Here is a 21,530-nt window from a genome sequence, read left to right on the forward strand (position 1 = left end):
CATAGCCATCTAATGAACTGCATTTGCATCTAACTGCTTAGATAAATTTGATTGATTTTCATTGAACCAACGGTGTGGCGTCCATTATTGTGTGCGGTTCCTGCTTCAGGGGGATGTGTGTGTTGTATGGTCGCTTTACACTTAAGCCTTCGGGTGCCCACCCGCTCGAGTCACGTTACCCCCTTAGGGCCCGGTGACCCCAGGTCTTACATTGTTGGCGAGCGGTGGGATTAGGACCTGTGACCATACAGCACCCTCCCGTGAAGCGGAGGGCGCCACAATTAAACGCCTATTGTATTTAAGCTCTGCAACTGTTTATTACTGCACTGATTGCATTCCACTGTCCAGAATGAGGGTGTAAAATCCTGGTTAGCTTGCAACTGTCACCCGTATCCTAGAATTTTTCTTCCTTGATATCTAGGTCCCCACCTGTCACGATGGAGTTCCGGTTAGCCGACCTCGAGGGGTACACTGTAAGGCAGCTGAGAGAATTCGGGCAGGGGATGGGGGCGCCTGGGGTGCGGAGGGCCAAAGGCCCGGAACTCCGTACCGCCTTAAGGGCATGGGTAGAGGCCCACCCAGAGGGGAGAGCGTATGAGGGACAGGAGGCGCCAGATGCACCTCAGGAGGAGAGCGCCCAGGAAGTACTAGACATACTAAATGTAGATGTGTCTGAAAATGTGCCCCCAGGGAGACGTTCTGGGCCCAGCAGTAGGACAGGGTCTAGGAGGAGCGCGTCTCCAGAAGAGTATGAGGACAGGAGGGAGGAGAGGCAGTTAAAGTGGGAGCTGGCCAAGTTGGAACAAGAGAGAGAACGGGAGAGAGACAACAAGAGATGGGCAATGGAAGAAAAGAAACTGGCGCACGAGCTTCAGCTGAAGGAGTTGGAGCTGCGCGCCCTCCAGTTAAATGCATCCAATAAGGACAATGGTGGCAGCGTACCAAGAGATCCCCAAGAGTCAAAATTTTATTTGCCCAAAGAAGTCATTGCCAATTACACAGTGGGGGATGATATTGCCAAGTGGTTGGAGGCATACGAGGTGGCCTTGACAGCCCATGGGGTACCCGAGAGCAATTGGGGAGGTGGCCTGTATCGCTATATACCTCCCAATGTCAGGGACACCCTGTTATACTTAGCCAAGGCGGATCAGGTCAGGTATGCCCCCATGAAAGAGGCCTTACTAAAGAAATTTGGTCCCAACCCCGAGAGGTATAGGCAGAAGTTCCGTGGCAGCCATAAGCTGTCCACACAGAATTGGGTGGAATTTTTTGACTATGCCCGTAAGGCACTAGATGGTTGGGTGCGTGGCAGCGAGGTTCAGGACTACCAAGGGTTGTACAATCTTTTTTTAAGGGAGCACCTCTTGGATAAGTGCTTTCCAGAGCTGCGCCAACATCTGGTGGACCGCAATTTAACGGATCCCCGTGAGCTTGCGGAGGAGGCGGATATTTGGGTGAGCACCCGGGTGTTCCACAAGGGCCCCGGGGGAGATGGCTCGAAAGGCAGACAGGGTTTTCCCCAGAAGAAAGAGGGGGAAGATAAAAAGGTGGAGTTCTCAAAAGGCCCCCAAAATAAGTTTGGGAAGGGAGTAGGAACCCCACCCCCGTCCAATTCCCCAAAGCCCATTTACCCTGACAGGAGTCAGCAGCCAAGGATTGTGAGGTGCTACGAATGTGGGGAAATTGGACACTACAAATGAGATCCCAAGTGTTGCAAGAGACCCCCAGCCCCAATGGGCGGGAAGAGCCCCGGGGTAAGTAGTGTAGCGCTTGGGGTGGAGCTGCCCTTAGATAGGGAAGGGGAGTGGACAGGCCTGACCCTGGTTTCACTCGGGGATAGAGAGATGGTCCCCGTAGTGTCCCTGCCTCCGAACATTGCTAAATATCAGCAGAGGGTGAGAGTTAACGGGGAGGAGGTGGAGGCTTTGAGGGACACAGGTGCCAGCATGACCACCGTAGTGAGGCGGCTGGTGTCCCCAGACCAAGTAGTCCCCGAGGAGTTCCATCCGGCACTATTGGCTGACGGCAGTGTGAGTCACTATCCAGTGGCTCATGTTCCATTTGAGTGGGGAGGAGTCAAAGGCCTACTGAGAGTTGCGGTGAGCCCTGCCTTGCCTGTGGGGTGTTTGCTAGGGAACGACCTGAAGCACACCAAATGGAGAGATGTAGAGTTTTGAGCTCATACCGAGATGCTGGGATTACCAGGGTGGACTTGCGTAGTCACGCGGTCCATGGCTGCCCGGCATGGAACTCAACCCGGGTTGGAGCCTCATGGCCCAACCCAACGCCAAGTGTGGAGAGGAGAAGGTGGTAGAGGACACGCCCCATGAGATGGATGGGGAGGCCGCAGAGGTGCCCCCGGAGTCCGCGGAGGTGGATGTCGTTCCCGTGGGGGACTTGCCGACCCTTGCCGACTGGCATGTGGAAGGGGGGCCTACCCGGGAGGAATTTTGTCAGGCGCAAAGGGCGTGCCCCACCCTTGAAGGCATGCGGCGACAGGCCGAAGCCCAAGTGGCCAGTCAGGAGATGGGCGGATATCATGTGTATTGGGAGGATGGCCTCCTGTACAGTGAGCCTAAGGTGCCAGTGCATGGATCTTCGAGGGCCATAGTGGTCCCCCAATGCTACCGGGCCTTCCTGCTGGAGTTAGCGCACGAGATACCCTTATCCGGACATCTGGGTCAGGACAAAACCTTTGCGCGGTTGGTCCCACATTTTTATTGGCCCAGGATGAGAGTTGCCTCAGACACCTTTTGTAAGACCTGTAAGTCTTGCCAGGCAAGTGGCAAGACTGGGACTAAATTGAAGGTCCCTTTAGAACCACTCCCGGTGGTCGGGACCCCTTTTGAGAGGGTCGGAATAGACATTGTTGGGCCGTTGGACCCTCCGACCTCAGCGGGACACCGGTTCATTCTGGTATTAGTGGACCACGCCACTCGGTACCCAGAGGCTATTCCTCTGAGGACCATCACTGCACCGGTGGTGACGCGGGCACTGTTGGGGATTTTTACCCGTGTGGGATTCCCCAAGGTCATGGTGTCGGACAGGGGCACGAATTTCATGTCGGCCTATATGCAGGCCATGTGGAAGGAGTGTGGAGTGACCTACCAGTTCTCCACTCCTTACCACCCCCAGACTAACGGGCTCGTAGAGCGCTTCAACAAAACCTTGAAGGGAATGATCCGGATGCCTGCCAGAGGGCTTGAGGCGTAAATGGGACGTCCTCCTCCCCTGCTTGTTGTTCTCCTACCGGGAGGTACCGCAGAAGGGAGTCGGGTTCAACCCGTTTGAGTTGCTCTATGGCCATCCCGTTAGGGGTCCCCTCAGCTTAGTGAAGGAGGGGTGGGAGAAGACTTCGCAGAAGCTTCCCCGTGACATTGTCAGCTACATGCTGGCATTCCGCAGCCAGATGGCCAAGCTGTGGAAGGCGGCCTCAGAGAACCTAGAGGCTAGCCAGACCGTTGTGAAGGAGTGGTATGACCGCAACGCTCGGACGGTCGAGTTGGACGTTGGACAGAAGGTGTGGGTCATGGAAACTGGGGAGCTTTGTGCCCTCCAGGACCGGTGGACTGGTCCATACGAAATTGTGGAGCAACGAGGCCAGACCACATACGTTGTGGATGTAAAGACCCCCCGACAGCTCCATAGGGTGCTCCACGTCAACCGCCTAAAGCCGCACCAGGAGCGATCAGAGCTTGCTCTCCTTATGGTGACGGATGGGAGCGAAGAGGAAGAGAATGAAGCTCTTCCTGACCTTGTAGCGGTACAGGAGAAGGATGGTTCAGTGGAAGGGGTAGTCCTTTCCCCATCCTTGACCCCAGAGCAACAGAGGGACTTCCGCCATGTCCTGGGGCAGTACGCCTCGTTGTTCTCCCTCACGCCTGGAATCACTCCTCTGTGTACCCATGATGTGGACACAGGGGAAAGCCCACCTGTGAAGAATAAGTCTTACCGGCTCTCTGACCAAGTGAAGGATAGCATCCAGAGTGAGGTAGCGAAAATGCTGGAGCTGGGGGTGATAGAACCTTCCAGCATCCCGTGGGCTAGTCCGGTGGTGTTGGTGCCGAAAGCGGCCCCACCGGGTACCACACCGGAACTTCGGTTCTGTGTGGACTACCGGGGTTTGAACTCTGTCACGAAGGCAGATGCTCACTCCATCCCACGAGCAGACGAGCTGGTGGACCGGCTGGGAGCAGCCCGGTACCTCAGCACCATTGATCTAACATCCGGGTATTGGCAAATTGCCATGGCCGATGGAGCAAGGGAGAAGACCGCATTCTCCACCCCCGAGGGCCACTTCCAGTTCCGAGTGATGCCCTTTGGGCTCAAGAATGCTCCGGCCACATTCCAGCGGTTAGTGAATCAGGTACTATCTGGCCTGGAGTCCTTCTCAGCGGCATACCTGGATGACATAGCTGTCTTCAGCAGCACCTGGGAGGACCATCTGCAGCACCTCCAGGAGGTATTGCAGGCGCTGCAACGCGCTGGCCTAACCATTAAAGCCAGCAAGTGCCAGATTGGACAGGGACCTGTCGTGTACCTGGGACACCTGGTGGGCAGAGGTAAGGTGCAACCCCTCCAGGCCAAAATAGAGACCATCTTGGCTTGGGAGCCCCCCAAGACCCAAACAGAGGTCCGAGCTTTCCTCGGCCTCACTGGGTATTACCGCTGGTTTGTCAAGGGATATGGTACCATCGTAACCCCCTTGACAGAATTGACATCTAAGAAGCAACCTCGCAAGGTCATATGGACAGCTGCTTGCCAGGAGGCATTTGAAACGCTGAAACATGCGATGTGTACCGCTCCAGTACTCGCAACTCCAGATTTCAGTAAGGAATTCATTGTACAGACGGACGCCTCAGAGCACGGCATAGGTGCGGTGCTCTCGCAACTCAACACCGTGGGCCAAGATCAACCTGTGGCCTTCATCTCCAGAAGACTCCTCCCTCGGGAACAGCGATGGAGCACCATTGAGCGAGAAGCCTTCGCGGTGGTCTGGGCGCTGAAGAAGTTGAGGTCATACCTCTTTGGATCTCACTTCCTAATTCAGACCGACCACCGCCCCCTTCGCTGGCTCATGCAGATGAGAGGCGAAAACCCCAAGTTGTTGAGGTGGTCCATTTCCCTACAGGGGAGGGACTTTCGGGTGGAACATCGGCCCGGAGTTGACCACGCCAATGCTGACGGTCTATCCAGGTTTTTCCGCCTTAGCGATGAGAACTCCCTAGAGGTTGGGTAGCTCTCCCCTCTTTCGGCTCGGGGGGACGCGTGTTAGACCTGTCAGCCCTAGGGTGGTCTCCCCCTCTATTTTTTAATCGTGCCTCATTTTTTCCACCCTCATTTTTATGTTGGATTTAGGTCTTCGGGCGCCTTTTCATTGCCAATCAGTGTTAAGGTGCAGGTGCTCCCTTCTACCAAGATGGCTGCCACAGGCCCCTGCTACTGCAGAGTGGTCTTTCTAGTAGCACCCTAGCTGCCAGGAGCTGGCTGGAACCCCACAACAATGTTGCGACACCAGCCCGCCTTTTTTGTCCCATAGGTAGAATGGGGAAGCTCCTGGAATGTGCTGGAACCTTCTAGAAGGGAGGTGGGGTTTTTTACTTTTGCCGCCTTGGATAGAGGTCACCTGACCTAGGGCTACTTAACAGGGAGGGAACATTTTCTAGTCAGTTGGCCAGTTGGGGTAAAGCAGACCTGGAGAATCCACGCAGGAGTTTTAGGCGGTAGGGCCTAGCCAGGGACTTATGCCTCTGAAAGTGACAGGACTTAGGTACTGCCTTTTAAGTGAGTGAGGGATCCTGTACAGCCCACTGATCTAGCCCAGCGGTAGGAGGACCCAGGGGGCCATCTGCCTAACCTGACTAGGAGGGAACTAGTCACCAACTCAATCCCTACCCCCAAGAAACAGAACCCCTAAGGGCGCCAGAGACATCTGCGCCATTAAGATCGCTGGAACTTCATGCTGAAACTGAATGCTGAAACTAAACGCTGGAACTTCATGCTGAAACTGAATGCTGAAACTAAACGCTGGAACTTCATGCTGAAACTGAATGCTGAAACCTAATGCTGAAGCTCCCTATTGAAACCCAATGCTGAAGCTCCCTATTGAAACCTAAGCTGAAAGTGACTGCTGGTCTGCTGGGGGATCAACCAGGTACTAGCACTGTGACCCCTGCGCTCCCCGACCGTGCCTGGAATCCCCCCGAGTCAGTCCCGCATCGGGCGCTGAGCGCTGAGCTCGCCGTCGCCCCTGCTTAACTTGTCACCCCCCCCCTGGCGCGGGGACCAGAGGCGCACTCACCGCCGCGACCCAGGACCCAGAAGTCTGCCCCTCATCGAACCGGGGCCCGCGGAGAAGCCCGGGGCCCCGCCGCTGACGTTGCAGCTGCTGCCTGAGTCGTGGAAGGCCGTGAAGCCGGCTCCTGCACCCACGTGACGAGGGCGGACTGCACGTCGCCGCCCCCGCCGCTGAGCGCTCTGACTGCGGGGCCGGAACAGTGAAGATCCCCAGAGTGTCGGCCTGTGGAGGACGCCGAGATCAAGGTAACCCCCGGGGGCTGGGAGGTAGCGTGGCTGTGCTGAGGCCTGGGACTCACCCCCCTGCTCCCCGGGAGGTCTGAGGAGGACCCGGTGTGCCCCCTAGCGATCGGGAGCAGCACCGCACTACTGCGACCACTTCCCGGTGCCCAATCGAGACTCTGGTTCCCCTCCGTGGGATTGCCCCCTTGCTCCTTGACTGCCGCGTACAAGGGGACCATGTGCTTAAGGCCTGATTATTACGAGTAGTGCTGTGTTCCCACGTTCTGCTCTGAAGTGCTTACGGCCTGATTATTACGAGAAGCGCTGTGTTCTTAAGTTCTGCTCGGAAGTGCTTAATGCTGATTATTACGAGTAGCGCTGTGTTCTTAAGTTCTGCTCTGAAGTGCTTAATGCTGATTATTACGAGTAGCGCTGTGTTCTTAAGTTCTGCTCTGAAGTGCTTAATGCTTGATTATTACGAGTAGCGCTGTGTTCTTAAGTTCTGCTCTGAAGCGCCAACGATGTCATGAGTAGCGGTAAGCCCGCAAGTTGTGCCCTGAAACGCTATTAGATTCCCAGGTGGGGCGCTATGTTTCCCAGTCCTATGTCATAGCGCGAATAATTACTAAATACTGCGCGAGGTGCCCACGGCGGATTGAAACGCTAGTGGTGGGAGGGGCCCAGCGCGCGGGTTAACTGCTGTGTTTACCGCTCCCCCAGGTTCGCCAGGTATTGCCAATGGAGCTATGATGAATTGCTGGTAAATCTGACGCTAATGTATTCAGGTACTGCCTATGGCACCATAATGAGATGCTGGTGAATCTAACGCTAGTGTATTCAAGTAATGCCCATTGCCCTCTAATGAACTGCATTTGCATCTAACTGCTTATATAAACTTGATTGATTTTCATTGAACCAACGGTGTGGCGTCCATTATTGTGTGCGTTTCCTGCTTCAGGGGGTTGTGTGTGTTGTATGGTCGCTTTACACTTAAGCCTTCAGGCGCCCACCCGCTCGAGTCACGTTACTCCCTTAGGGCCCGGTGACCCCAGGTCTTACAAATAGAAGTAAAGTAAAGAAATAACATGGACAATAAATGCGTATATGACCATGAACGGAACTATCGATTGAAATGTACGATGTTATGTTTGATGAATAAACTGCGACCTTTTCAAGAACCCAAGAAAGTTGTCAGTGGCGATTCAAGGGAAAAGCGCACAGTTGGTGAGAGGGGCAGGGGGAGCGGGGCGAGTCGCCGCCTGGAGGGGGTTTGAGAATAAGACCCTGGGATTGCACATGATCCCACTCTAGCAACATAGAATGACAGTGAATGCGCCCTATTTAGCAGCCTGCTTGTTTCCCTGGCTTAAAGCAGCTGTCCTGTAACAAAGCTTGTTTTTATTGGCCAGAACAGCAAGCAACCTGTACACGGTACTACAGTGCAGGTGTTTTTGTCTGTAAAGCAGTACACAAAGCAGCTAGTGCCCTATGCAAATTACGGGCGACAATTACAGGCAATCACAAAATCACCCATTATTTTTGGTGGAAAATGTTGTGAAATTTACTTGAAGTTTGTGAAATGTACTTGCCAGTATCTTGCAGTAAAACTGAACATTAGGGTAAAAGCCATGTGCGATAGCAAGTGAGTGGTTCAAGGAGAAAATGTCTCTGCTCTCTCCTGACTGTTCCAGCGAGATATTTTCAGCTCAAACACGCTTTCTGCAGGCAAAAAACACACGTGAAAGTCCTCATCCGTAAAAATAATTTCACAAGATATTATTTGCACACGAAAACAGGCCCGGGATTAGCACAACTGTGAGGGAAAAGGGTCCTCCAGGTGCACGTGCATGTAGCCACAGCTACTTACACCACTTTTACCCCAGACCCGAAGAAGGGACCGCATGGATGGAAGGTGGAAGTAAAGCAGAGAATCCTCGCAATGGGGCTTGCTAGGAAAAATATCCCCACTTTGAACCATGTCCCAAACAGCGCTGAATAAACAGGTGAGGCATGAGAACTCGCCAGATGTTCGGCAGATTGCTCCGCTTGAGGGAATTCTAAAATTCTTAGATTTGTTGTAATTTTCCATCTGGCTTTTATTCCTTCCTATTTATCTCTTCTTCCTTAAGTCCACCCATCTTTCTGCCTTTTCCACATATCCCTCTTCTCCGCCTTTCTTTTTATCTATCCTACATTCCCTTCATCCTTCTTTGACTTTTTTGCTCCATTCCTTTCCCTTTCATCCATCCATTCACCTTAACTTCCTTCCATCCATCACTATCTTTTCTCTGCATCTATTAATTTTTCTTGCAATCCATTCATCAACATTCCTTCTCTCCATCCATCAGCCATTCTTCTTTACATCATCTATTTCTGCATCCATCCATCCTTTCATCGTCTCTCCTTTTCTCTGGTCTTCCTTCCTTCCCCTCCTTCCACAGATAGAGATCGAATTTATAAGCAAGTGAAAGAGGCCATAAATAACATCTTAAATGTTTATGTTACTCTGAACTGTTCATTGGACCCCCCCCCCCCCCAAGCTGCTAAAGTGGGGTCTTAGTGATGCCCCTGGGTGCTAGCATGGTGCTGGGCTTCACAAATCTGGCCAATTTGGCACAACAGTGTTTCTATACATACCTCACAAATGTAAATGTTGGTATGATGATTGGACTTTACAAATTGGGGCAACATACATTATTGCAATGCAATCGTGTTTTCTTAACTCCACAATATGGCTTCTCTGACGAGGATGTTATAGGCATGGAAAATGCAGAAACTGCTATGGCAAAGTTAGCTTTTCATATTAGGGCAGCCTGGGCGCTGGCATCATGACAGTACCTGTAACTTAATGGACATGACTAACGTGTGTTATTTGTGCCTCTTTAATAAGGAACCGGCAACAGTCCTAGTGAATATCAGCATAGGCGCACCTGTGAGCTGTCTCCTTTCACAGTGACCAGCTGTCACCTGCCACAGTGACTCCTTTCACAGTGAGCATCCGTGATCACACCCAGGGGCGCAACTAGAGCCAAATTTCGGGGGGGGCGGGGGGGGGGGGGGGGTTTGCTAATACTTCCAGCAATGTAGAGCCAAATTTCGGGGGGCGGCTAATACATCCAGCAATGTGTTTTTGTATAATGTAACTGGTGCTCATGAAAAGTGCCTCAATACCTTCGGGTGGCGTTCAAGCCGTATAAAACTTAAGCCTGGGTGTCGTGCTCCGCTTCGCCCACGGAGTGCACGTAGCGCTGCCTGCTTCGCCGTTTACGAAGTAGGCGTAGCAAGCAGCGCTACACACACGCCGCAGCGAAGCAGAGCTGCCCGCCACCCGCCGCCCGCATTTTAAAATAATTTAAAGAATGTTAAAAGTAAATAAAATACCTTACCTGCAGTGTGGCGTCCCGGGGCTCCCTCTTCCTGCTTGACGGCAACTTCTTCACACAAATGCGCATATAAAGAATGTTAAAAGTAAATAAAATACCTTACCTGCAGTGCGGCGTCCCGGGGCTCCCTCTTCCTGCTTGACGGCAACTTCTTCACACAAATGCGCATGCGCAGACGCCCGCCCATGCACATTTCTCGCATGCGCAGGTGTCCGCGCATGCGCATTTGTGTGAAGAAGTTGCCGTCAAGCAGGAAGAGGGAGCCCCGGGACGCCACACTGCAGCTAAGGTATTTTATTTGCTTTTAACATTCTTTAAATTATTTTAAAATGAGGGCGGGCAGGTGGCGCGTAGTGGGGCTACGCGGAGCGCGCGAGTGTGCGTCGATTTTGCCGCACTACGCGCTGCTCCACGCAGTCCCACTACGCCCACTACGCCCAGGGTTAATAAAACTGCAAAAAAACAAAGCCAAAGGGCACTTTTCAGGAAATGCATTCTCACACTGTGGCAGCAAAAGTAATTTGCAACTTTAAGGAATAGGCAGAGTGGAGATGCAGGGGCTCTAGGAACGGGTGAAGAAAACAACAAAGCCTTGTTATCAAGTAAATGGTCTTTTGAAGACCTGGGTGCAGCTGTGATAAGACACAGTGCCAGACCAGCCAGCCCCCAGCAGCTCAAGATCAGTCTGTGTGTGTGTAGGGTAGCTGTCTGAGCCCGTGCTGACACAAACGACGGGAGGGGGCCTAAAGCCCTTTGAGCCCTATGGGCGTTGCAAGCCTCGCCTGATCACACCTGGCAGGCTGCATATTGGGCAGGACTCTCCTATATATATGTGAGCAATACCCATGGTAGGCTGGCATGCTTTGCATCGGGTTATTAGCAGAACAATATTTTGATGGGCTCCTCTCTGGCAGACGAACAGTGATGGGGCAAAGACTTTTAAGCGTGTGATCTTGTCAGTACTGTATTTTGTGTGTCATGTCGCCTGTGTGGCACACTATCACACAGATGAGGCATCTTCTGTGGCACAAATGTTTGCTTGATTTAGATCCTGGTATTTTTTAATCTGGCAAACAATTTCTTTATAGGAACAAAATGATTTTATTTGGAAATATATTGTTCCTGAATATGATGAAAGACAGTGACGTACTGCAATTTCTTGTTGGTTCCCCTTCAGAACTCCCTTTAAATCCTATGGCTTTAAGCCAATATGCTTGAAAATGTTGCTGTATAATGCGCCATTTAGACCCTTTTACCCTTTTATTTGAAGGGATAAATGCTTCCCAACAACCTCTGTGCCCCACAAATCAAAGAAGAATTCTGGGATTGGTTTCCAGCCCGACTGATCTCACACTCTCCACTCTGCCTACCAAACTGTTTGAACAACATCTGATACATGGTGTATGGGCAATGTCTCCATCATGTGTCCTTTACAACAGGTCCCTTGTCATTTGTAAACTGTTTCTTCAAATACTTTTCCTCTTTAATCTTTGGAACGGAGAACTAAAAGTTTTCCAGCTAAATTATTACAGGGTATTAACGACACATTCTTTCCTTTGCACTCCCACATATTTCTCCATTCAGAATATATAGTATCTGTCCTATTTAGGATATCTTACGAAGTGGGTATATCTGTCATTAACCTATATTTACAAACAGACATTGGTAAAATCTGGCCTTGGCAATAAAATGCAATGATTACATGTTCTTATTTGTCTTTTACTGCAAGCATATACCACAAACATAAAGAGAAGAAAAAAAGTGAAATGAAACATGGTGGCCATAGGCTTGCAGTAAAAAATACATTTAAATATAAAATATCCAGCGATTATAACTTTAATAGACCAGCATATATGTTTTCTAGGAGGCAGAAGTCATAACATTAGATGTAGAAACATGTTTGAGTTGTAATGCTCATTAAAGAAAAATAAGACTCTTAGGGGCATATTATCAAGCCAGGCGATAAAACTATCGCCGCTTTAGCGGCAGAAAACTGCCGCTAAAACGGCGATAATTGGCTTGATAATATGCTCTATGGAATTATTATTATTATTATAGAGGCTTTTGTAGCGCGCTCTGTTACTAAAAAGTATAGGTTAGATGTCTTTCACATCTAACATGGGCTTCAATTGGAATTCCATAGAGCATATTATCAAGCCGATTATCGCCGTTTTAGCGGCAGTTTTCTGCCGCTAAAGCGGCGATAGTTTTATCGCCTGGCTTGATAATATGCCCCAAAGTGAGTCAAAGGAAGTACATTATTGGCTTTCAGTTAGTGTTTCAATACACAATGATGACTGAATAAAATGGACAAGAATCGAAAGTAAAATCATTCACAGAGTAAAGTATTGGTCCAGCATCCCTCCACTCTTCTTTTTAGGTGGTTGTGCACCTGTGATCAGGTAAATAGTAAATACCACCACTAGCACAGCAATAGAGCCAGCAGCGGATGTGGTCTGCCCCGTGATGTAAACTGGGGTGGACGGAAGGATTAGGTGAATGACCTTTAACAGATGAAGGGATGACGAAGGCTGACCCAAAGCGTAAGTTTTTTAATTTATGATTTTTATTTATTTACGAATATAGTGAAATAGCTAGAGTTGTCCCTAGTGCAGACGCAAAATGTGAAACATGTCAATGGACATATAATGCAAGCGTGACATATACTCACGTATGTTAGGTTCCACCTCGCCTACATTTTGAGCTACCATTGACGTCACAGTACCTTTCCTCCGTGTGAATATCTTCTTCCGCTTACACTGCAGCTGCAGGAAGCGCAGCTCCCAGCCGCGCGTGCAGCACCAGCCGCGTTGGCAGTTGAAGTTGCCTGTCCCTTCCGGCATGGCACGTGCGGTGGCCGGCAGAGGGTCGGCAAGCAGAGCGCAGGGCAGCAGCAGAGGAGGGCATGCCTGCCCGCCAGCCCTTTCTCATGGTCCCGAAGTAAACTTCATCTCTCATTGGGCGCTCCGAACACTCTCGCGGGCACCACAAGACGAGCCCGCGCCTGCCCGTCTCGACAAAAGGCTCCCTTTGTCTTACCAGTAATAAGCACCAACCTGTCTGTCACTGCCAGCAATAAAACGAAATGGCATTTTTCCACCAGCTAAGCCGAAGTTCCCGTTCAGTTAATGCCCGGAAGGCTTCAAAGTCCATGCCTCTGCCAGGCAAAGCTCTCTGCCTGCTATTGATTTTTCATTATAAATGAAGGCGCTTTATATATTAATTACAAAGCAAAGTCTCTCGATTCGGAAACCTCCGATTGGACTAACAAAGTAAGTAAAAACGCCCAGGGACTTTCTGCAGGGCCACTGGAATTATGCAGCAGGGGAGGGCCAAATTATGCGGCAGGGCTGAGTAAATTATGCGGCAAGAAAAGGCAATTTATGCAGAATTTTGGGATAATATTACTACATTTTTCGACATTTTTAAACGTGTTAACACTGTCTGGGCATTATTTGCAACTGATTAGTAGTAGCAGCTTCACACTCAAACACAGCAATAAGCTACAGAAAGGTGGCCAGACAGCCTTTGCAAAGGGCCTTCCACTGTGAGGCAATACGTGTCACTGTCTGTTTAGTAACTTTGTAACCGTTTGATCTAGAAACAATTTTTTTTGTTAAAATCTGCTGATGATGCAGCAGATGATGGATTATGAGGCAAATGTGGCAAATCTATAATTATGCAAAAATCGCCAGAGCCTCACAATCGCATAATTCCAGTGGACCTGCTTATGGGTAGTTTCATTGTGATAGACTTTTTCTGGTTGTGAGGAGTCTATTCTGAGCTCTGCATTTGAATGAGGTGTCATATGTTTCAGGAGGTGTCAACCAAAGACACAAATTTAAAACACGTCAGCATGCTACTGCACCATGAGTGGGAAAAGATTGTGAGTTTTTATATATTTATAAAACACATTTGCAGCCCAATCATTACTGCTGCTTAATTTGGGCTGGTGCCTTTGTTGTAGGTGGTGGGCACAGGCACCAGGACGTAATTCAGCATCAGAAAACTTTGACTCATAGCAAAAAAGACAGAAAAAGGAGAATGTAGGAAGATAATTGTAGGAAGCTGGATCTCTGTGTAGTTGTATAAAACAAAGCAAAATGTGCAGAGAGTCCAGTGGGTTCCAGATTGGTACACAGCGGCAAAAGTAGATAATACTAATGCTCGATTTGTGGTACTGTGAGCGAGCAGTTAGGCTTATCAGAGGGTAGTGCTAAGAATTAGTTGTACTCACTGAGGCAATAAATGAGACACATACTCAAGAATAAACCCAAGACCAATTTGCAAAAATAACACTGATTTTAATATAATTTTTAAGATCAAGAACTTCATTCACAGGTAAGTACTTTTAAAGTATTGAATTTTCAAAGTTTGGAAAATAACTCACAGTTGTGTGCAAAAAATAGATAGAAAATTGTATAGTTGATTCTCTGGGTTCTCTGGGTGAGTAGCAAGGCCAGGTCCAAAGTTTCACTAGCGGATCATTGGGAGCATCCCAGATTCGGCCAGGAGCAGGGTGCTGAGGTTGTTGGTAGCTGGTGCGCTACGAAGAAGAGGGGCCACCTAAAAATAGGAGGCACAGGGGGATATACAGGTAAGTCCAGGGGACCCCAAATAAGGGATAAGGTTGCAACAGTCCCAGGACCACAGACGCACAGCTGGTTCATCAGTTCTGAGACCAGGAGGGCTGGGTACAGAGTAGATAGGTCAGCCGGGCTCTGTGTGTCGAGATGATCTTCACAGTCAGGGGCAGGCAGGTTGCAGCGGCGATTTCCGGACAGCTGGGCCACTTATGAAGTGGGTCTCAGTGGTCTCGACTTCCTTCAATGGGTGCTTGCTTCCTGGGCAGGGCAGTTGGAGTCCGGATTGAATTCTTCGTCTCCGTGTCAATTGCAGGTGGTCCAGTACTTCGGTTATTGCTATGGCATGGCTCTGGTAGGTCTTGGTGTCCTCTCACTTGGTTGGGGGCATATCTGATCCTATGGAGCTGGTGTACTTCTTCTTGCTTGGGTGCTGCATCCGAGTTGCCAGGGAGCAGCAAGTCGGTAAACAGGGCTCTGCGGGATAGGTACCCGTGGACTGCAGGGGAGTAGTTCCTCTACTCCAAGGGAGTTCTCTGGCAATTGTCAAAGAGCTGCAAGTGTTCCGGTGTTCTTGGAGTCTTCACAGCAGCAGGACGACACAGCACACTATGATAGTTAAGTCCTTGAGGCAGCATGCAGGATTTCATGCCAAAATGATGCAGCAGGTCCTCGATTCTTGTGTCAGCAGCTCTTATTTGTCCATTGTTTTCTTAGATCCCTCAAATCTAAAATTCAGAGTCCAGGGGTGCCACCTAAATACTACATTGAGGGTCGTTACAGAGGGAGACTGGTTGTAGCCAATGGGCTACCTACATTTAGGGTGTCAACCCCTTCTATGTGACGACTTCCTTTGGAGAGTGGGCACAAAACTGACCCTAATTGCCTAATTCCCTCTCAAACAAGGTGTAGGAAACTGAAAAGTGGGGTCTACATTACCTGCCCCCCTTAGTGGTGGTGCTTGCTGAATGTGGGCCCAACTCCTAATCTAACAAATGTTCCCGCCTGTCTTCCTGCCGGAAGGGGAGCAGGACAGAGGGTTTACATCCTCCACTATCTGGAGATGCCTGGGCTGCATTTTAAAGGTGGCATTGCATTTGAAACTTCCCGCCTTGGAATACCATTCTGGCCTGGAGGAGGTGTGAAGCACCTTTGCCCAGAGCAGGCATTGTTCCCGACCTCTGAGAGCACAGGTTCTCACCCCATGAGGTCAGAAACATGTCTGTTGGTGGTCGGCTGGCTAAGACTAGTCAGAGACCACACCAGTGTTTGGTACATTTTCAGGGGACCCTCTAAGGTGTCCCCTGTGTGCATTTAATAATAAATCCAACACTGGCATCAGTGAGGATTTATTAGACAAGATGTTTGGTACCAAACATCTCAGGGTACAGTGAAGCCATAATGGAGCTGGGGAACTCATTATGATGGGTGTCCAGTCTATGCACTCTCTATGGCTTCCCTGTGCAATTACAATATCCAAGAATAGGCTTAGATATTTCAGGATCATGTCTGTACATGCAGATATGTCCACACATGGGATACAGTGCACCCTGCCTTAGGGCTGTAAGGCCTGCAGTAGGGGTGGCTTACCTATACCTCATTCAGTGTCTGGGGGCATGGCACACAGGGATGTGGCCATGTCAACTCTTCTGTTTTGACTGCACCAAGACATACAGCCTGTAAAGGTAGTTTGCGTGATCTTCGTGAGGGGTCCCTAGGGTGACACAATTTGTGCTGCATCCCTTGAGGAGCCTCTGCAGTTCCAATGCCCTAGGCATCAGGGGTACCGTTTACTGGGAGCTTATATGGTGGCTGAAGTTGTGCCAATTGTGGTACAGTTTTTGAAGAAAGAAAACTGTTACTGGGGACTTTTTTCTAACTAAGCACTGGATGCCAGAAACTGCCTTAAAGAAAATAGTGCACAACAAAGCATAAGGGCCTCGTTTAAAATTATATTGTATGTAACATTTTCACAAAAGCATAGTCAAATATTTATCCTTTCATAACATTTCCAGAAAAGTGTTCTCAACCAGAGGGATTATCACTGCCAATAGTCTAAACTTTATTATTGCCTCCAGCAGAGAATCTTCCCCAGTAAAAATAACAAGAATGGAAAAAATCTTTCAAAAAGCAGTGGTAACCAAATTCCCTTTAGAAATTAATTTTCACAAACACATTCGAGTACCAGAGAAATAGCACTGCAGTGAAAAGCAGTATCACCTATAATTGCAGGAAATGCGCTGGAGGATATGTAAACATATTTTGTGCTATTCTATTATCTCTGCTTTTCAGAGGATTAATCGATCATACTTTCCTCAGCATGACCACTTTATATCTCTAGTAATGTTGCTTTGTGCGAACTGTAATTGTGCCATGCATCTGCTTCGATTATGATGAAAACCACGGGGTGGGGTGAAAACCACGGGGTGGGGGTAGGCAGTGCTTAGTTTATAAAGGAATGAGAGTCAATGCCCGTAGATCTGCTCAGCAACCAGCAGCCGGTGCTATTGAATGTCAGGGCATCAAGTACCAAGGCTCTGTAGTCTTGAATTCACTTTATTCCTTTTTAATCCCCTACCAAATACTCCCAGACCATTTATCTCACTCATGCAGGCTTCTGCTTTCTCCCTTTGAGATAGGTTTACCATCTTTCTCTTCCTCCATCTTTCCACTTTATGTGTTTTTCCCTCTCTTGGTAAATTTCTCAAGTGCCATCCCCTTAAAATGAGTACTGGTGGGCCACCAGCAACTGCTGGCTCCAATTGAGCACTAGGGGGGTGAGAGGAAGGAGAAACACTTGTGTGGGGTCAGATAGGTAACTTTGCAGTGGGTCTGGCAGGCCTCCATCTCCCTCACCCCCAAACAAAAACATGGGGGTGACCCCCACTGCAGGAGGGTAATCAAGGTAGAAAGTGCAAAGGAAGAACATCCTGTGGAAGAGCTCAGCGAGGTGCCCAAGGGGGGGGGGGGGCAGGGTCAACATGGCAATAAGAGCAGGGCAACTGTGGTAAAAGAAGTAGAAGAGGCCACCAGAATCATATCTGCTGCGAATATTGCATTCATAATTTATAAGAGAATGAATTTGTCTAATTTAGGTGCCTTTTGTCTTGCACATTCATTTACCTGAATCTGAATGTGTATTTTATTTTCCAGAGGAAAAAGTGTCCAAGATGTAAGCTGTTGGGGCTTTTTATGGAGGATGTTGTTCCATGCCATCCTCTTGCTCTTTTTAATAGGGTCATACACCACCCTTCAAACTTCTGAAAAAGTGTTTCGTGTTTTCCGTAAGCCGTGCTAGATTTTTATCTGATTTTCTTATTTAGTACCAAAAACATCCTGGGTCATTAGGTTAATTTTCACACATTTTGAACTGTTTGAGTAAAAAACAGTATATTTTTAGGTTTTGCTTACCAGACAGCGCAAGCTGTCTATTGGAAAAAAAACATGTAAGCTTTACATGGTCTTACAGCCCAACCACTGCTTACAATTGGTTGGCTTTACTGTCATTCTCATATGCTTGCTTGTTATTTGTTCATGTTTGTAGGCTCTCCTTTCTCTTTAGGTCTTGCCTAAGACAGCGCATGCGCTGTCTCTTGCTTGACCTTTTGTTATCTTGTACAGGGCTTAGATGTTGCCCACTACTCACAATTGGTTGGCTTCGCTGTCACACTCATTTGCTTGCTTCTTATTGGTCAGTATCTGTTATCCTCTTTATGCGTTAGTTCCTCTCATTGAGCATGGATGCATTACTTGTGTCCTTCTACTGTGCATTTTTCCAGGTGCCACTTTTCATTTTTGTTTAATCACTCAACGAGAGTGCATGCTTTTACCTCATGCACTTCTCCCCCTCTGTGTTCCTCACGCCTGCAGACCCTCTGTTGTACATCTGTTTGAACCTATACCCTCATCCTCTGATATCCATCTGCCTCCCTCATCCCATCCTGCGTACACTCCATTGTTTGTCTGCTTGTCCCCAGACCCTCCCAACTACCCTCTACCATGTATGTGCTTTCCCCAGGCCCTCCTGATAAACATCCATTGTCCGTCTATCTGCCCATATCTCCTCCATAACACCCTCCGTTGTCCGTCTGCTTGCCCCCAGCACATTCTGCACACCCTCTGTTGTCTGTGTGCTCCTTGTGTGCGTCCTTGCCTCCTACCCTCTATGTTGCCTTATATGCTTCACTATGGCAGAGTTAAGAATGTATCTTGAGCAATAGCTGGGCATGCCTAGAAAGGATTGCAGCATGGTAGCATCTTGGGGGGAGGGGGCAAGTGGATGACAGTGTTTGCACCTTATCTAGATCTGGAGTCATTCCTCATCAGAGAATATGTAAGTTTAGTTTTGTGAAATTCACATTTCGCTGCATTCAAAGTGAGACCTGCATCAGCAAGTAACTGGCACACTTGAGTGAGGACTTTGTTGTGTTCTTTCTGAGTTCTCCCAAAGACCATTATGTCATCACTGTAATTGAAAGCACGTGTAACAGATTTGATTACTCTGTGATAATATCCTGAAATGTCTCAGCAGCCAAGGATGCTCAAAACTCAGTCTCTTGTATCAGAACAAACCAACATGAGTGGAAAAAGTGGTAATATATCTGCACTTTCTCCTCTAACTTGAGTTGGTGGTACCCTTTGTTTAGGTCAGTTGCATGATCATGTCCGCTATATCAATCAATCAATCAATAAATCAGGGAAATACGTGGAAGGAAATTCTGTCATTGAAGTATTGTAGTCCGGTGTTGTGGAGGCATTTGGAGGTGTGGGTGAGTATCTTGAAAGTAACTATTTTCTCGACGGGGAGCCAGTAGAGGTTATGCATGTGCTGGGTGATGTGCTCGTATTGAGGAATGCCGAGGACGAGTCTGGCTGCGGTGTTCCGTATGGTTTTGAGTTTGTGGAGCAGAGACTTGTTGATCCCGGCATAGAGGGCGTTTCCGTAGTCCAGTTTGCTGGTTATGAGTGCGAGGGTGACTGTCTTCCTTTATTAATGGGGGATTCATTTGAAGGTCTTTCGGAGGATGCGGAGGTTGTTGAAACAGGTGGAGGTGACAGTGTTGACCTGTTGAGAGTGAGGAGTCGAGTACAATGCTGAGGTTTCCGGCTTGGTCCGTGGGGTGGGGAGGTTGCCGAGGGCGGTGGGCCACCAGGAGTTGTCCCATTTGGAGGGGGAGGGCCTGAGCAGGGGCGGCCTTAGTCATGTGCAAGCTGTGCACCTGCACAGGGCCACCAAACCCCAGGGGCCACCACGAGGAATCAGATACAATACATATTCGTGGCGGCCCCTGGCAGGGATTTGGCGCATGAACGACTGAGGCATGCTAAATCCAATGTGATGCACGCTGAATGGTTGTTCTTATACTCTTTTCCTTTCTAACCCAGTCTCGTCTTTGTGTGGGGTCGACCTTGTTTCGGGCTCTTCTGGTAGGTCTTGTGCTTGTTTAGAACTTTTTTTCCAGGAGAATCGAGCTTGTTTTAATAGTCCAGATCTGGCACCTCCGGAGGCTCGCATGCGCGCGCATGCGCAGTGCCCGCGAGTCCTGCAGCGAAGGGGTTACAGAAGCACCACGCATCACTGGCGGCAGGAGGGGTGGCAGCACCCGTGCCCGGCGTGCAGCGAGCAACACCGAGACCGGCCGAGGCCATGCACCGGCGCGCCTAGAGACCCTGGGCAAGAAAGGCTGCCTTGCAGAGGATAGCATGCCAGTGTGCAACCTTTGGTGCCAGCTGCGAGGTGAGCAGCCCGAGGGTCAGGGCATGGGGAGGGGGAGTGAGGAGGTCAGCGTGTGCCACTGCAGAGTGAACCCGAGGGAAGGTGAGCCATTGGACGAGGGTGTGGGGAGCCCTGGGGAGGAGGGCAGATCAGGCGTATGAATGTATCACAGCCCATGGGGGTGAGGAGCCGGGGGCGTGGGGAAGGTTGGGTGAGGATGTTATTGTAGATGGTGTGTGCTTTGGGTCTGGGTGGAGGTAAGCCATGTGAGGTGGCGAGCTGGAGGTATTCTGGTGGTCATGGGAAGGGAGGGCATGATGAATTGTGAGAGAGAGCCTCTCTCTCACGATTCATCTCTGAGAGGGCACGGGTCGGAGAGGTGGTCACCGTGCGCCAGGGGTAGGGAGTGGTACAGATCGGCGCTGTATGTTAAGGGAAGAGTGAGTCAGGAGTGCAGGGGCGGTGTTTACTTGTGGCTGAGGGGAGGCATGGTGACTTTTGGAGGTGTAACTTGGGAGGCACGGTAGTATTGGGGGGAAGAGGAGAGCAGGGTATGAGGTGTTAGACGTAATGTTAAGGATTCATTAAAATGATTACAATTTATCATGAAAACAGAGTATGAAGCTGATACTTGTGATCTAATGAGTGGATCTGCCTGCACAAATCTTTTAAAACATCGAGTGTTCGAATGTACTTGGCATTTGGTTATGTCTGTTTATATGGTGTTGAGGCAGACATGAAATGCAAGCACCTATGGATGGACGCCTGGAATAGGATGGCAGTGCCTACCCATGTTAACTCAATCTAATGCCCTTTTGCAGAGACCTTGGTAGGAGACTGGCTTCTTGATCATTTCTTTAATTACATTCCAGTGCTTGTCATGTGACTAGCAGAGAAAACTAGTTTAACTAGTCCTCAGTTTGCAATTGGTGAAGCAGCCTTCTCTGTCCATACTATGGGCATAGTTACCATTGGTTCAGCAAGTACAGTGGTACTGAGACCCAAAACCCTCAGGGGCCCATTGAACCCTGATAATTGCTATATTTACTTCCTGAGCAGCAGCCAAAGGGGCCATTTTCCTTGCTTATGCCACGGCCCATGGGGTCGTTGGTACGCTGTGCTAGTGATTCGTACGTCTGCTTGAAAGTTGTCTCCTGACTGGATGTTCCTTGCACATTAATTTTGCTTCAGTGAACCTCTAGTGCCTTTTCATAGCCTTAGGACTCACTGTAATTAATCCTTGTTTAATAGGTGCTCTGAAAGCGAGCAGAACTGGTTGCTGGAATATGGCACTATACAAGAAACCTTAATTAAATATATTGTATTTTG

General features: G+C 49.3%; 1 protein-coding gene across 2 annotated transcripts in view; it reads right to left on the minus strand.

Moving 5' to 3' along the window:
• The window catches only part of ARHGAP25 (Rho GTPase activating protein 25), a 346,205-nt gene that overhangs the window by 49,464 nt on the left and 275,211 nt on the right, over positions 1 to 21,530 (minus strand). The window contains exon 1 of one of the 2 annotated variants that reach the window (XM_085636350.1): positions 12,628 to 12,939. The exons of the other annotated variant lie outside the window; for it this stretch is intronic. Within the exon in view, the coding sequence (XP_085492476.1) occupies positions 12,628 to 12,745 (118 nt within the window). The 5' untranslated portion in view covers positions 12,746 to 12,939. Of the gene's footprint in view, positions 1 to 12,627; positions 12,940 to 21,530 lie in introns of those variants that run through there. 2 annotated transcript variants of the gene reach the window in all.

The sequence above is a fragment of the Triturus cristatus genome, chromosome 11, assembly GCF_964204655.1.
Source record: "Triturus cristatus chromosome 11, aTriCri1.1, whole genome shotgun sequence".
In the NCBI taxonomy this organism is placed as follows: domain Eukaryota; kingdom Metazoa; phylum Chordata; class Amphibia; order Caudata; family Salamandridae; genus Triturus; species Triturus cristatus.